Source organism: Pongo abelii, chromosome 14 (assembly GCF_028885655.2).
Source record: "Pongo abelii isolate AG06213 chromosome 14, NHGRI_mPonAbe1-v2.0_pri, whole genome shotgun sequence".
Lineage (NCBI taxonomy): Eukaryota > Metazoa > Chordata > Mammalia > Primates > Hominidae > Pongo > Pongo abelii.
This window is the reverse complement of record NC_071999.2, coordinates 104,161,030-104,178,494: the sequence shown is the minus strand read 5'-3', so window position 1 is coordinate 104,178,494 and position 17,465 is coordinate 104,161,030. Positions and strand designations below refer to the sequence as shown.

The 17,465-nt window shown below is 41.7% G+C and overlaps 1 protein-coding gene across 4 annotated transcripts in view; it reads right to left on the bottom strand.

The window, feature by feature from the left end:
• IPO5 (importin 5) overlaps nucleotides 1-17,465 on the bottom strand; it is a 68,356-nt gene that overhangs the window by 35,150 nt on the left and 15,741 nt on the right. For 2 of the 4 annotated variants that reach the window (XM_054529165.2, XM_054529166.2), the window contains exons 3-6: nucleotides 17,062-17,169; nucleotides 10,107-10,200; nucleotides 4,308-4,388; nucleotides 1,580-1,772 (exon numbers count right to left, since the gene is read on the bottom strand). In XM_054529165.2, coding sequence (XP_054385140.1) covers nucleotides 1,580-1,772; nucleotides 4,308-4,388; nucleotides 10,107-10,200; nucleotides 17,062-17,111 — 418 coding nt within the window. In that variant the 5' untranslated portion in view covers nucleotides 17,112-17,169. Of the gene's footprint in view, nucleotides 1-1,579; nucleotides 1,773-4,307; nucleotides 4,389-10,106; nucleotides 10,201-10,897; nucleotides 10,917-10,998; nucleotides 11,016-17,061; nucleotides 17,170-17,465 lie in introns of those variants that run through there. The other 2 variants (XM_054529167.2, XM_002824379.6) reach the window with 2 other exon arrangements.

Sequence of the window (17,465 nt, the reverse complement as noted above, 5' to 3'; positions counted from 1 at the left end):
ACCCGAGACACCATGGAAGCTGTCATGGCCCTGGAGAAGAACTTGAACCAGGAACCAGGCCCTTTTGGATCTTCATGCCCTGGGTTCTGCCTGCACAGATCTCCATCTCTGTGACCTCTTGGAGAGCCACTTCCTAGATGAGGAAGTGAAACTCATTAAGATGGGTGACCATGTGACCAACCTCCACCGGCTAGTTGGCTCCTATGTTGAGCTTGGCAAGTGTCTCTTCAAAAGGCTCATCATCAAACAACACTAAAAGCCCAGTGACCTCTGAGGGTCCCCCTCAATGTATCAGGGCTTCTGCCTGAGCCTCTCCCTCTAGCCATTAGGTAGCTTTTTAACCAAGCTGGAGCCCTCTCCCAAGCCCTAGATCAAATGGAAATAAAGCTTTTTGCAGCAAGATAAAAAAGTAGCATGTTCAATTACATTATTATTATTTTTAGTTGACCAAAAAGGATTTTTACCTTTAGTAAAATGCATTTTTTTATGATGTTTGCCTTTTACCTCACTTAAAAAAATATTTTTTGGGCATTAAAAATGTACATTGTAGGCCAGGTGCGGTGGCTCACGCCTGTAATCCCATCACTTTGGGAGACCGAGATGGGCAGATCACCTGAGGCCAGGAGTTCCAGACCAGCCTGACCAACACGGAGAAACCCTAAAAATACAAAAAAAATTAGCCGGGTGTGGTGGTGCATGCCTGTAATTCCAGCTACTCGGGAGGCTGAGGCAGGAAAATCACTTGAACCTGGGAGGTGGAGGTTGCGGTGAGCCAAGATCACACCACTGCACTCCAGCCTAGGCAATAAGAGCGAAACTCCGTCTCAAAAAAAAAAAAAAAGTACATAGTATAGCTGCATAACAGTATATGTATATATTTGTCACCATACATATACAACAGCAAAAGTGCTGGAGTCACTGATTTTTAGTTCAACTGGCAAGTTTAATGTACAAAGTAGGTTATGCCATTAATTAGCCTGTGCTTCTAAAACATTATAGATTTAGGAGGAAATGTAACTGCCAATTTTCAAGCAAATTACAAAATTACTTTTCCACATGGATTTTTTTTTCTTTTTTTTGAGAGAGTCTTGCTTTGTTGCCCAGGCTGGAGTGCAGTGGCATGATCACGGCTTACTGCAGTCTCCAGCTTCCGGGGCTCAGGTGATTCTCCCATTTCAGCCTCCCAAGTAACTGGGACTACAGGTGCACACCATCACGCCCACTAATTTTTTGTAGAAACGGGGTTTTGCCATGTTGCCCAGGTTCATCTTGAACTGCTAGACTCAAGCGATGTGCCCACCTCAGCCTCCTAAAGTGCTGAGATTACAGGTGTGAGCCACTGTGCCTAGCCTCACATGGGTATTTTGAATACCAATAGGTGAGTCCTATGACTGGATTTCACAAACATCTATCTGTAATTTCTGGCTCTAAATGCAAAATCCATAAGCACACTCATTTTAAACAGAATAAATTGTACTCACGTACTTATGAATCTTACTCTAAAAGATTCCATTAAAAAAAAAAAAAAAGGAAGGATATACCCATGTTTTGGGTAATATGAGTGCACCTGCATACACACCTATTAAATTCCTGGCCAGTTCTGCGGCAATATCACAAACTTTTTTCCTCATGCTAGATTGTGTTTCCATCTGAATAATCATGAGTAGCTCACTCTTGATGGCAGTCTGAACATCAGAGGGAAGTGCTGGATAGACTTCATCAAATGCAGAGGACAAGAGACGTCTTAGGAGAACGGCGGCCATTTGTCTAGCCTATAAACAGATAACATTGTTAATAACTAGATTCACTCTGCCATTGATGTATTTCACTGTTGTATTTTTATATTTCAAAAGTGCCTTGTTAATTTTCTAAAGAAGTAAATATATAACTCTTTCTAATTACATTAGTCTTTACAGACTTATTTTGTTAGTGCCACAAAATAAGCCATTTGTACTTAAGGTGAGGAGAACTCCTAATCACATTACAATTCAATTAGGAACACGTATTTTAGCAATGATAAACCTGTCTTTAATCCCTGTTTTTAACACATTATTTGGGAGAAAAACAAATCTTAAATTGTAAACCCTATAATGAATGCTCTTTTCCTACCTCTCTGTCTGGTCTCATTTTAGAATATCAAGCGCCTTTCCCACCCAACCTTAGGCTCCTAGCCTGACCTAACTTGTTACATAACCGCCCTTTCATTAGCATCTTACATAAAATGCTTCTTTCATGCAAACAAACATTACAAGTTCCCAATACCTAAAAAGTGCTTATCCATCTCAACATGTGTATTCTTGGATTTTCATTTTCAAATCTGTGTAATTAAGTTTGGCATTTTCTGTATAACATTTCTTGAGATTATCAGAAGAAAAGCTAAGACAAATGCCATTCTAAAATTTTATCAAATCAAGCCAATAAACTATTGGGAATATTGAACCTAATCTTTCCTGCTCTCGATTTCTCCAAGCTGATGTTACTCATTATCACTATAATTACTTTGGGAATTTGACCAACAAAAAATGTTAAGCTATACAAATAAAATTGGCTATTTTTTTTCCTCCATTACTTTTCACCGAGAAATCTTTTTATTGAAACATTTGTGGTAGGTAGAAACCTTTACAAATATTTAACATGTTCTAGAAAGAATTCAAAGTGGTTACAATTCTTATAAAAGTGGTTAAAACTCATGTGCAATTCTTCTCACACATATACCAAAAACTATAAAGCCGCAATCAAGATGCTGTCACTAATTCACAACAATCATCTAATTCTTAAATCAAGTTAAGATTTAAATAAGGCTTAATACAAGTTACTAAAAAAATTCAGTATTCTTGGCTTTAAAATTTGTTTACTAGCTAACTTGCACTAATCTTCAAGAATTAAAACAGTCATCTGTTTTTAGTGATAGAAGTTACCCTATATAGGGTTCTTCACATTTGACATCCATTTTGAGTTACAGAAAAGAACATGTTACAAAAGCAAAGAAGTATCCCTTGTCATCTAGGAAAAAAAAAAAAAATTGGGATACTTTTATATGGCTTTTAAAGTGGTTGAGAGAACATAAAGTTGCTAGTCTAAACTGACTTCATCTCCTTAGAGAAAACTGACTGGAAGAAGTCAGGTGAAACATAATGTAAAAGTTTAGTGTGACTTATTTCCATCAAGGATAAGCATTTTATATACAGTTTGCTAGCAAAAAAGTCTTACACTACAAACTCTAAATGTAATGTTTTGTAGGGAGAATAGTTTTCTAGACTTGGGTATTTTTATACCTTTTCCAAAGTAAACAGATATTCAATGGCATTCAATATTTATGAGGATATTAACTTATAAGCGGGGGGGACGGGGGACAGGGGGGCAGGAATTAGCTACAAAATGCCTCAATCAATAGTAGGAAACTATAAAATCCTAGGAAATAGCCTTGTTTTACCATAGGGAAAAGTAATTCTTAAAATTAAAACAAATTTGAATTTGGTATAGGAACTAGGTAATTAGCCAAAAACCATGATTCTAATAAAATATTCTAGAAAATGTCTCTGTTCCTAAGTATATCTTTAGCACATACACTTTCATCTAGAGATGGTTATAAGCATAAATTTTTAAAGATTGGAAAAAAATATTTTTTCAAAACATTGATAACACATCAAAACACTTAACTAATTTACTTCTTTAGAATAAATTGTTTCAAGGAAAGAAAACTTTTAGCTGCAAAAAGCACTTAAATTAGCCTGGGCGTGGTGGCTCATGCCTATAATCCCAGCACTTTCGGAGGCTGAAGGGGGTGGATCACTTGAGGTCAGCAGTTCGAGACCAGCCTGGCCAACATGGCAAAACCCCGTCTCTACTAAAAATACAAAAATTAGCCAGGTGTGGTGGTGCACGCCTGTAATCCCAGTTACTCGGGAGGCTGAGGCAGGAGAATTGCTTGAACTCAGGAGGCAGAGGCTGCAGTGAGCCGAGATGGTGCCAGTGCACTCAAGCCTGGGCAACAGAGTGAAACTCCATCTCAAAATCAATCAATCAAATCAAATCACTTTAATTTAATAATTCTTATGCAATTACTTATAAAACCATTAACCTTCATCTACCCTGGACACATTATCTTATGCGGAAAAAACACAATTCTCATTCTTAATACAAAGTACTTCAAAAAATTACATCATAACTCCTAAGTAGCTTTTAGCAAATAAGTACCAAGTTCTAGTAAAGTCTATGTGGTTAATCACAATTCTCATTTCTGCTATGATCATCATCTAATAACTTATTTTCTAAGAATGTAATAGTCACAAATATTAAGGTTGTACCTCTTCAGCAGCTGTCGTATTTCTGATAGCTTGTAAGAGGAATGTGATCTTTGATTGGCCTGGGATATTCTCATAGGTTTCCTGCATGGAAAAAAAAAATGGTTAGGAAAGAATGTTAGAAAACTTCATCAGTAAACCAGTGAATGAAATAAAGAGGTGGAAGGATGCATGAGAAATTATTTAATCTAGGTCTGGTGTTAACACCTTCTGTGACATGAAATATACTTCAGATACGTTAGGGAAGAGATGTCCAAAGAGTTACTTATCAAGTTCCTTTCTACATACATCTCTTAAACAAATGTTTCTAATGTGTGTGCATGTTTTCCCAACTTATGCTCCCTGGTTAACAAAACTCAAGGCCTAAGAGGGCCAAAAAATTGCCAAATGTGACTTAAGCCATTGTGCTGCAAACTTTAGTGCTCACTTAAAATCATCTTACATCATGAGAAATTGTTTTGTTAACATTTTTAGACTGGATGATGTACAACTGGTTCAAATTACCACTGCTTAGAACCACCAGACACACACCTGGAAGTAAGTCAGAGAAGCAAAGTATTCAAATCCTTTATGCTACATTTTCTTCCAAGCAAGGATCATACTAAAACCTTACTACATAGATAAATGAATGTGGTCAGGATACATTTGGCCAGGAGGCTTTATCGTCTTTTGTAGATCTATTAGCAAGAGGTTTGTGACTCAGGACACTCTATCCTCTGCTAATAATGTCAAATCAAAACAAATTGGTTAACAATAAAAAGTTGACACCAATTAAAAGACAGAAGATCAGAACGGATTAAAAAACAAGAACCAACTATATGCTGTCCAGAGAAGTGCAGATTCATATGCAAGAATTCTAATGGTATTCGTTCACTGTGGAAAAGAAATCAATTTAAGTACACTTGGAATTGCTTACTCTAAGAAGCCTCTTAGTAAATAGATAATCCATTCTTATCTAGCAATTTAGAGTTGAGTCTAATGTGGGTAACATTAATTTCTTTAGAGCTTACCTGCTCTCATTGCTACCATACCTCTATGTCTACGTGGCTTCTCTGAAACAAAGTGACAAGGGAGGAAAAACAAGGCTATTTTGAATCCACATCTACCTTAAACCTTTTACTAAGCGCCCCATGGCATCCATGAGATATTAACAGATAAGGAAATTAAGGCTTATAAGTTAATGACTTGCCAAGATCACAGACAATGAATAGCACACAGAACTCTGGTCCTCTAAGGCCAACCATATTCAAAATCTCTCTGGTACTGAAAGCTTTGTTTCACTTCATTAAACAACCAGTTCTATTTATGCAGTGCTACACAGTTTTCAAACTTTTCAAACATATCTGTCTGGGGAAGAACAGATTTTGGGGGAAAGGAGAATTCAAGATCTTCTGATAACCTCAAGTTCCCATTCTAGTAAAAAGCACATAGGATCTTAACAATGCTGAAAACTGTGCCAAAAAGTATTCACAGCTGAGGAGAGAAGATGGTCTGAATTTATTTATCCAGAAGAGATAATTTATGTAAAGACATTCACAAGCTGAATGCAAAAATGGTTATGTACCTTTGAGACTTTTCACTTAATATTTACCAAAGCAACTCCTTATACCAGTAGTATGTTTTCATTTAAAAAGTATCTCACTATACAATAAAAAGCACCCAGCCTAGCCACTTAAACACTGGTAATGTGATCAATGTTTAACACTTAAATTTTCAGTGGTGTAAATCAAGTTTTTGCAAAAACTTTTTTTCTTTTTGAGATGGAGTCTCACTCTGTCGCTCAGGCTAGAGTGCAGTGCTGCGATCTCAGCTCACTGCAACCTCTGCTGCCCAGGTTCAAGAGATTCTCCTGCCTCAGCCTCCTGAGTAGCTGGGATTACAGGCGCCTGCCACCGCACCTGGCTAATTTTTTTTTATTTTTAGTAGAGACGGGATTTCACCATCTTGGCCAGGCTGGTCTTGAACTCACCTCGTGATCCACCTGCCTCGGCCTCCCAAAGTGCTGGGATTACAGGCATGAGCCACCGTGCCCAGCCAAAAACTTCTCTACTAGGCTATCACTCTCAGAAAACCTAATATAAATCCTGAGGCTCCCTACTCTTGCCCAGGCGGAACTGTTGGTGTGACTATGCTAACTCTAGTAGACTTAACATTTGACCCAACTTAACATTGGGTCAAATATTAAACTCTACTCCATAATGAATTAGAAGCCAATGGTGGGAGAGTTTAGTACGAGTGACAGATGATGTCTGTTGAGACAGGGTTCTCTCCATCTGATATGTTCCATTGTGGTAATCCAAATATAGTATTACATCAATACCATCACAATGGTCAAGGATAATGGTTAAACAGTCTAAGTTCCACACAGACAGGGATGGTAACTCTTTATCTTTGTATCTGAGTACCTAGCACATTAGCGTATAAGAATTATAAAGACTGTTTCTAATACTATTCCTAGCACTAGTCCAGTTAGATTCAGTGAATGTTACCAGTTGTGGCAAACAAAATTTCAATTCGATTTGATCCCACCTTATACAATTTACACAATGCAAAGACTTCTCCTCTGCCTCTTCCCTGCCCACGAAGAATAAATGCTCATATGTACTCATCTCATTCCATAAATATTTATAGTGAGCCTACCTTATATGAGGAAAAGTAAAAGAGGGGATGCATGACTTTTATCTATTAACACCCTGGTTCCTCAACAATCAGGTATATTTTTCAATGTTATCCTCTGTCTATTGAAATCTCAACAATGGGCTGGGTGTGGTGGCTCATGCCTGTAATTCCAACACTTTGGGAGATGGGAGGATCACTTGAGGCCACGAGTTCAAGACCAGCCTGGGCAACACAGCAAGACCCTGTCTCTACAAAAAACACTCAATGAAATTCTCCAATTAGAGTCAATGAGGAACAAATTCTGTATGGAGAACCTTAGTAAGAAAATAAAATCCATGCATATGATTAATAAATACTTAAGCTTATGCCATATAAAAATGTCTAGTGATAAATACCATGAATACTCTACTTTGCACTACTTGTCAACTATTTATTCAATGGTTTATTCACGTTACTGTATTCTGAGACTCAGGGACATTCACATACGTTTCTTCAAATGAGAAACATTTTCTATAAAGTTAAAGAGAAATATCCTTACAGATTTTTAAAAATAGAAATAAACTATAAAGCCTACTAAATGGCGTATATGAAAAAAGTTTTAACTTTTTAGAGTTTTGATGTCCCTTCAATGATTTCAACCAAATATATAACCATATTTGAATACAAAAGAAGTCACCTTAGTCAACAGTTTGGTATTTATGTGTCGACTAAGTATTTTTATTTTGAATGAGTAAATTACAAAGATATTTACTGAGCCCTGGCCAATTTTTCAGTTCATAGAAAATATTTCTATATTTGCTGTATCAGACTTAATGCTAATTCTATTTCATTTGATTTCTTATAAAACGCTTATTTCATTAGGCAAAAAAGAAAGGGGCATTATATGGCACCAGAGAGCTTCTCTTAACATTTACTTTTTTGGGGGTTAAATTAGAAAATTCTGTATCACAGTACTTTGTTTACATATTAATATATTCTCAGGATATACAAAGAAAGTAAAAACCTAGTATCTGAATGTTTTCACTAGGAATAAAGAGACTAAGAGAATAAAGTACTTATTTCCAATTGTTCTTTATGAGAAAATGTGCTGAATGCTGGTAACTATCCCCAAAGTGATGTAAGTGATAAAAGATTTACAACAGGCACCAACTGGAATTCAAGCTAAACCAGACACTGGTATTTAGTTCAATAGAAGAGAGATTCCCCACTAGGCTTGACAATGGAGACTTAAGCAACTGGAGGGAAGACGGAGAATTAAACTAGCTTACTAATTACAATGCTGTTCTGCTTTGTAACACATGAAAATTTTTATTATAGGCTGGGATTAAAAACTTATTTTGGCGAAAAATTATCTCAAGAGTTAGCAGAAAGCATTAATTTTTTTTTTAGCATCATCATATCCCCAAGGCAAATTGGTGCAATACACGCATATTACTTCTAGGAACAAATGCTACTTTTCAGTATTCTACAAGCAAACCTGGCAAAGTATGCAAAGATAGGTATACATGTACTCCTGCGCACAGTACTATTTTTGAAAGAGCAGGTCAATGGAAACCGCAATATCCATTTCATAGAGGGTTACTTATATAAATATCTATCCATATGATGTATAATCTATAGCTGACCAAAAAACTCACTTATGAGGCAATGTGAAATGTAGAGTGAAAAATTCAAGTTGCAAAATAGTGTGAAAAGTATTATAAGCCCATTAAGTAAAAAATGAATGTGTATGTTAAATTTTCAGGGAAGATTCACGAGACACTTAAAAGCGGTCACCTTTGGGAAACGGGATAAGAAACTATTCACTGTTCGAATTTTTACCCTGAACATGTATTACATGTATAATAAATAAAAACTTAATGAAGTGAATAGTTGAAAATGCCTTTTCACAAAGAACCGAATTTTGGGTGTCTTTACTTCACTTAATATAAAACCCCTAAGTGTAACCAGCATATCCACCATCTATTCAAAACAAGGATTACCACTGTCGTTTCAAAGACACCTGGAAAAGTCTTCAGGCCTGAGTTCAGAAGAGGACCTGTAGTCAATTTCATTGGCTATATGTGAAATTAATTTTTGTTATTTAAAAATATTTGGCTGAACATCCTTCACTTAATCTTATAAAACTCTTCAATCGCCTGGTTGCAAAAACCCCATATATAACCAAGTTCGGCGGTCAGCTAAGAAACTGGAAAGTTTCTCCCTCCCCTGGAAGTATCCCACAAGAATAGTGGTCTCAAACGCTGACAATGTAACATCAGTCTTCTAGTGAACTTGGTAAATGAGCTTACAGATATATTTAAAATACTGTCACTTGAAAGTATCTCCACATTTTGGAGGCCAGGAACAAGAGGTGATTTGAAAAAAAGAGATTACGGTTAGATTTAATGAAGTTGAAGACTTAAACATATGGTACTGGCCCAGTTAAACAACGGAAGTCCCACTACATCCCATTTATCCCACGATTCTCTAGAGAGCAAAGAAAATTTGTCTGAAGAGCAGAGTAAGTGTATTATAAGCCCAAAGTAACGTGGAAACTGCATAGAAAGAAACCCTAAAGGCAACTTCACAAAACTGGTGGTGGGAGGGGGTAGGGAAATCTGGCTTCTGATGTTACGAACTAGAATGAGAAAGAACTAAATGGAAAAAGGCAGTAGCGACAAGGCAGGGCACGTATTTAAAAAGAGAGGGACAGAAGGTGTGGGAGATGAGCAGGGGATAGAAGCAGGCGTGACGGGTCAGGTAGCAGCCAGGGTTTGGGAGACCCACAGCGCTAGGCTGGGTGGAGACAGCGGCTGGAAGGGCGGTGGGGGCTCCCGCTGGGAGAAAGCGGGAAAGGGGCAAGCGGGGAGCTCGGAAGCGGGGTGGCCAGCGAAGTTGGGGCCCGGGGCCCGCCCGGCACCCCACACCTGGACGGGGGCTGCGAGTCGGGAGCGGCCGCACGTGGGTGCGAGCGGCGGCGGGGAGGTAACTGGTGCCAGGCGCCGCGGCAGCAATGGCCGGAAAAGCCCGGGGGCACGACCGGGAGCAGCGGGCGGCCTCACACGTGGGCTGCGCGGCCGCCGCCCGCCGGGCCCAGCCTGCGCGGCCGCCGCGGACCGGCCGAGGGCCGGCGCGGCTGGCGTCGGGAAAGGGTCGGCGCGCCGGCCAGGGCGCGGAGACCGGGGCGGCGAACTCGGTTACCTCTGCCTGTTTCCGGACCACATTGTCGGGGCTGAGCAGGTTTCCCAGGAGCAGGTAGAACTGTTGCTGCTCCGCCGCGGCCGCCGCCATTGCGCTAGGCGTGAGAGAGAAGGAGGGAGGGGAGACAGGAGCCGTGAGGCGCGCTCGCGGGCCGCGGGAGGGGCGGGGGCGGGCCCAGCGCGGGGACCGGCACCAGCGGCGGCGCGGGGCTTGAGGGGGGGCCGGGCGGGAAGGGCGGGGCAAAGGGGAAAGGGGAGGACGGGGCGGGGCCTCGCGGCCTCTCACCCCGCCGCGGCCGCCGGCGCCGGCGCCTCACTGGCCCTGGGCGAAGGGGGGCGGGGCCGAGGCCGCCTCCTCGGGGGCCGCGCTGATTGGCCACGCACCCTGCGGTGCCGTCAGTGGCCGCGCGCTGGAGGCCGCCGCCTGTGCGCGGGTGGGGTAGGCTGGCGGCTTCGCAGCCGGGCCAGGGCTGAGATCGGGGTCGGGGTCGGGGTCGAGGTCGAGGTCGAGGCCTGGGCTGGGGCCAGAGCTGCGTCGCGGGGACAGCGGGAGGAGCCGGCCGGCGGGCCCGGTCGCGGCGAGGGGCCCGAGGCCTGGCCAGGGAGGAGGGGCCAGCTGCTGAGCGCGGGAGATTTCGGCGCCGCGGGCTGGTCGGCCTCCTTCTCGCGGACCCCCGGCCCCTCCCCGTGGCCGCTGGAGCAGGCCTCACCCCTTTGGTCCCTCGCTCCCTGGGATCCAGCCCTTCACCCACCCCCAGGAAGGCAGTCCCTTTAGAGCCACTTCCTACGTACCTTCCACTCACGGACACCTCTCGCTTTCAGACCCTCCGACCTCCCCCAGGGCTGTGGACTCAGGGCGCCCCTTCCTCCCGCCGCGCTCGCCAGTGACTCACGCCTGGGGCTTGCCCGGAAGAGGGGTTACTCAGCCCGGGGCTCTCCCGCCAGGCCGTCCGTCCCGATCCCGCGGTCGTCCTCGGATGTCCACGTAGCAAACATGCCCCCACCCCAGGATCTGTGACTGTTCCCTTGAATCCCTTGTTTAGGGATTCTGTTCTCGCAATGATTGGGGAACGTCAAGAGAGACACCTTTCTTCCTAAAGGAGCACTGGTTTACAGGGCTGATTATCTCAATCTCAGTCTAGGAACCTAGAGGCGTAATTTCAATTTCAGCATTCTAATGCGCAGATAATACACGCAATGTTCTTTAACTCCTGGGGCTGCCAAAGGCAGAGAGCAGTGTACAAATCAAAGGGTACTTCTGTTGAGACCCTGTTGTATCCAATATATTGGGCTAAGGGTGTCAGTGGAAGCCTTGCTCTGTCGCCTAGGCTGGAGTGCAGTGGCGCGATCTCGGTTCAGTGCAACGTCTGCCTCCCGGGTTCAAACAATTCTCATGCCTCAGCCTCCCAAGTAGCTGGGATTACAGGCATGTTCCACCATGCCCAGCTAACTTTTTTGTATTTTTAGTAGAAACCGGGTTTCACCAAGTTGGCCCAGTTGGTCTCGAACTCCTGACCTCAGGTGATACTCCACCCCCCACCCTCGGCCTCCCAAAGTGCTAGGATTACAGGCATGAGCCACTGCGTCCAGCTACAAAAAACAATTCATTTCTGCCCCAAAGGGACACTACATCTCTAGTGAGGAGGTTTCATACTGGGTGAGATGGAGAGTAGTTCTACACCGCTGGCAGTACATAGCATTTAACTTAGGGAATTTAATTTCCTGTTGGCTCTTCTGCTGCAGTTCTGCTCTTTGAAAGTCAAAACATTTGCTCTTTGGTGAATGATTTTAAATCTTGGCCACTGTGTCCAGAATCTGGGCTGAGCCCTGGGATCCACGTGCAATTGGGATGGCCAGCCAAGATTTTTTTCTAAAGGATTCTAATGATTCCTAGAGAAAATTCTCTTAGAAAGTTTTGGGCCATGACAATGATGGGTTCTCTACAGGAGGTCTGCAGACCTATCTTTGTTGAATTTATATTTCTTAGATGTGACAAGTTTTCATTCTTATGCCACGTTATTTCTTCTAGACAAACCACTGTGCACATTACTTTGGGGCAGTTTTTTTTGTTTGATTTTGATTTTTTTTTTTTTTTTTGTGGGTAGTTGAGGTGTCTGGATTCTGAGGAGGTTTCATCATCAGCCAAGGTTATTAAGGTTTTAAGAATTACAGGCCGGTCAAGGTGGCTCACGCCTGTAATCCCAGCACTTTGGGGGGCCAAGGTGGGCGGATCACCTGAGGTCAGGAGTTCGAGACGAGCCTGGCCAACATGGTGAAAGCCCGTCTCTACTAAAAATACAAAAATTAGCCAGGTGTGGTGGTGGGCGCCTGTAATCCCAGCTACTCGGGAGGCTGAGGCAGGAGAATCGCTTGAACCTGGGAGGCGGAGGTTACAGTGAGCCAAGATCGTGCCATTGCACTCCAGCCTGGGTGATAGAGCAAGACTCCGTCTCAAAAAAAAAAAAAAAGAATTACAGACAAAAACAACTCATTCAAATGACTAGGTTAACAGTGAAATATGATAAATTGCCTAGAGGCTGCTTAGGGCGTGGCCCAATCTCCAGTTACTTTTTAACACCTATTGCGGTATGTGTTTCTATTGGCAATGAGTCTGTAGGTTACATATATTTGCTTAATAGTTACTAAATAATAGAAATTCCAATCAAGTTTGCTGATATTTGTTACTATTATTATTATTGTTATTATTATTATTTTGAGACAGAGTCTCACTCTGTTGCCCAGGCTGGAGAGCAGTGGTGTGATCTCACTGCAGCTGCCGCCTCTTGGGCTCAAGCGATCCTCCCACCTCAGCCCCTCCAAGTAGCTGGTCTGCAGGCACAAGCCACCACACCTGGCTAATTTTTGTAGTTTTGGTAGAGATGGGGTTTCTCCCTGTTACCCAGGCTGGTCTCAAACTCCTGAGCTCGGGCGATCCTCCCACTTTGGCCTCCCGAAGTGCTAGGATTACAGGCCTCAGCCACCACACCCGGCCAGGAGCTTGTTTTTTAACGAGGCAAAGCGTAAACCTAAGATTATTTCAGGCAGGCTAAAAACGGAACAATTTTGTATTAGTGGTGACATCAACTACTAGAAAACGAAATCACAGCCCAGCCTTATTTTAACATTTTAAATATCCAATCAAAAGGGAAGGAGAAGAATTTTAAGGTTAATCAATGAAGAGACCACCCCCCCCACCCAAAATGGGAGAAATTCCAGTAAACTTGGGGTAGATAGCAGATGTCCTGACAATGAAGACTGGTTCTGGTGTCCAGAAAACCTCCTAGGTGGGGACTGTATTTTCGGTAGCAGGCTTGCCATTTTGAAGACTTTATAATGCTCAGCTTTCTGGGAAGTTTACTGCACTTAGAAACCCATTTCCCATAAACAGTGTCCTTATTGTTTATAAGAGTATCATTTTCTTATAAGAAAATAACTCAAGGGCTGGGTGCAGTGGCTCACGCCTGTAATCCTAGCACTTTGGGAGGCGGGTGGATCCCCTGAGGTCAGGAGTTTGAGACCAGCCTGGCCAACAGGGCGAGACCGCGTCTCTACTAAAAATACAAAAAAAATTAGCTGGGTGTGGTGGTGCATGCCTGTAATCCCAGCTACTCGGGAGGCTGAGGCAGGAGAATCGCTTGAACCCAGGAGACGGAGGTTGCAGTGAGCCAGTATCATGCCACTGCACTACAGCATGGGTGACAGAGTGAGATTCCCTCTCAAAAAAAAAAAAAAAAAAGAAAAGAAAAGAAAAGAAAATAACTAAGATATTGCATAAAGGCAGCCCGCAGGACTATAGATTTATTTATTTCCCAAGGAGATCAAATGGTGGAAAGTAAAGAGCATTGAACTTGAGTCTAGGGGATTTGTATCTTTAGTCTCTTACTAGCTGTGTAACCTTGAGTGCTTAATGTCAGTAAGCCTCAATTTCTCATCTATAAAATGGGGATAATAAAAAGTATAATATTATTAATCATAAAAGTTCTTCTAGCATTAACTTATAATTGGAAGTAAAAATGCAAGGATAGAAAACTTTGAGTTTTGCTCACTCGGTATACGCTGCCATTGCTTTGGCCACATTAAAATTAAAAAAACAAACACAAAACTGCCCCAAAGTAATGTGCTTAGTGGTTTATCTTGTGAATGGCCAGCTCCCTTCTCTTTCAGTTTATTAGACTGGACACTACTTCCATTAAGTACTGGAGGCAAATTTGCCTGGAGCATTTGCAACCCCTTACGAAAAGGGTGAGGTTGGGGGAAAGAAAACGAAGTCTCTCTCAACTGCTACTTGAAATCTAGGTAGTTTAGGATTTTTGCTGTTAGGAAGTACTGCACAGCCTGGGCGTGACACCTGTTTGTAATACTGCAGGAGACAAGGCTCCTTAACTAGAGAGCTTCAGAATCTCTCCCGCTACTGCTCTTAGTTTTATGGGCTCCCATGTTGATGGGAGTGTTCTGGAAGTGGGAGAAGGTTGGAGAAGTTAGGCTTGTAAGACCTCTGTGAAAGCTTTTCTCAACTGGGATAGAATTTGGTTTTGTCTGCCCTTTCTGGTTTGCAGAGTACTGCATGCAAATAACGTAAGATTCTCCCAAGTGAATAATCTAATTTTTTTTAAGTTGTCTCGGGTCTCTATGACTCCTCATCTTGGTAGTTGTAAGCACTTATGCTCTTGATATCACAATTTATTATGAGGGTCAATTTAGATGATATAAATCAAAGTGTTATAATCTGTAACTACACCAATGTAAGCTGATGGCATTATTATTTTTGTTAATAATTAACCTGGTACAATGAAAAAGAATGCTGGCTTTGTTTTCTCATCTGTAAAATTGGAATGATAGTTCTTCATAGGAGTGTTTTGAAAGTTAGGATAATATGTGTAAATTCACATAGTGTGGTGTCTGCATAAGTAGATACTCAATAATTATCTCTTTTATTAGTAAGATGAATTTGGGAGTTAAATGTGACCTTAAACAAGTAATTACTCTTTTTGTTTGTTTTTTTAGAGATGGGGTGTTGCTATATTGCCCAGGACAGTCTTGAACTCCTGGGCTCAAGCGATCCTCCCACCTTGGCCTCCCAAAGTGCTGGGATTACAGGCTTGAGCCGCCGCGCCTGGCCTTAAACAAGTAATTACTCTTAAGGCTGCATCTGATGCATAGTCATGTGCATCACATTTGTGTTTATATAAAATCTACTTGCATACTTTCTATTAGTCTCCCAATTGTGCAGAGTAAAATAGTGTATGGAATGGATTACAGATATTCAATAGACACTTGGCTGATAAGTAAGATTTCTGACTCTAATATTGATGTTTTCTGTTGCCTAGATAAGAGCTAGCAAAAAGAGTTTGAACGGTTGAAAAATTATTGAAAATATGCTGAAATATTCACATTTTTTTTCAACTGCTTTTTATCAAAACTTTCAAGTTCCTGCTCTGAAGCAGTCTGTTACATACAGTCAGTGCACCCCAGCCAGGGGCAAGTGGGACCCTAACAATCCCGAAGGACATTGTGCACAATAGGCCCTCAGTAAATTGTGGAATGGAACACAGGCCAGGGAAATTTTGATTTGATTGTTTTCTTTTGTGCCCTTTCTTAGTTTTATATTTGAGATTCAGTGGATATCTGCAGGTGGAGGGACTCATTTTAGGGAGGCTGGGAGCAGAGGCTCTAGAGCTGGCCAATGTGCAAGTTCAAATGTTAGCTTCACAACTTACATGCTGTGTGATCTTGCCCAAGTTAACCTTCCTCAAGCCCAGTTTCTTCTCTGAAATGGGCGTAATAGAAGTATTTTTTTACTACTGATTAAAATACCTGGCAGTAGTGCTGGGCACAGAGTAAATGCTTAATAAATAGTGGCTGTCATTGCTAATACAGATTGCAACCTCTAAAATTTGTAACTTTAATTTTGATTGGACATCTACCTGTTAGACTATTGCATTTTTATATTCCCATTATATAAGTGGTCATGTTACAGGAATGCATAATAATTGTGGTTAAGAAAAAAATCAAGTTTGATTTGATTATCACAGAGCTATTTAAAGGCTATTTCAGGCTTTCAGTGCTACAGTTGCAATGCTCATTATGGTAGCCACTAGCCATTATGACTGTTGACCAATTGAAATATGGCGTGTCGAACTGAGATATGCTTTTTTCTTTTTTTTTGAGACGGAGTCCCACTCTGTCGCCCAGGCTGGAGTGCAGTGGCACGATTTCAGCTCACTGCAACCTCTGCCTCCCGGGTTCAAGCGATTCTCCTGCCTCAGCCCCCCAAGTAGCTGGGAATACAGGCGCCCGCCACCATGCCCGGCTAATTTTTTAAAATTTTTAGTAGAGACGGGGTTTCACCATCTTGGCCAGGCTCGTCTCGAACTCCTGACCTCGTGATCCACCCGCCTCGGCCTCCCAAAGTGCTGGGATTACAGGCGTGAGCCACTTATACACTTATATTTTAAGTGTAAAATACACAGTAAATTTCAAAGACTTAGTAGGAAATTAGGAATAACAATTTTATATTGATCACATGTAGAAATGTTAATATATTGTGTTAAATAAAATATATTAGTTATATTTATTAACAAACTATTGTTAAATGTATTAATTTCACTTTTTTTACTTGTTAAAAATATGGCTACTAGAAATTTTAAAATTGCATATGTGATTTGTATTTGTGGCTCATATTATATTTTGATTGGGCAGTGCTTTGCTAGAGAATAAAATAGACAACTAGCTACACATAGGTGTCCTACATACTTTGTACATTGACATTTAGCAAGTGACTTTTGGCTGGGTGTGATGGCTCATGCCTGTAATCCCAGCACTTTGGGAGGCTGAGGTGGGAGGATTGCCTGAGACCAGGAGTTCGAGACCAGCCTGGGCAACATGGTACATACAACCTTGTCTCTTTTAAAAAAAACAAAACAGGAAGTGACTTTTCCCCAGGTAAAATCAGTTACCTTATTGTGTTTTCTGTTGCTTCTAGTTTTCCAACTTGATCCTCAGGCATTTGAAGACATGGTACAGTACTTTCTGAGCAGTGTTCCCTTAGGAATTTCTTTCCTTTGCTGATTTGACGGAAACAGAATGGTGGACCATTAGATGGTACTTAATTTTGAAGATGATATTCTTAAACATCACATCTGATTTTAAGAATAAATCCTTATCAGTTAAATCAAAGACTGGTTAAGAGTTGGAGAAAATAAAAATGCCTTTTCTTGATGTTGTTTTCATTTAAAAGTGGTAAATGGATTTTTAAAAATCATTTGTTGCATTTTAAAACCTGAAATAAAAATATACTTAGCAGAGGCCGGGTGCGGTGGCTCACGCCTGTAATCCCAGCACTTTGGGAGGCCAAGGCAGG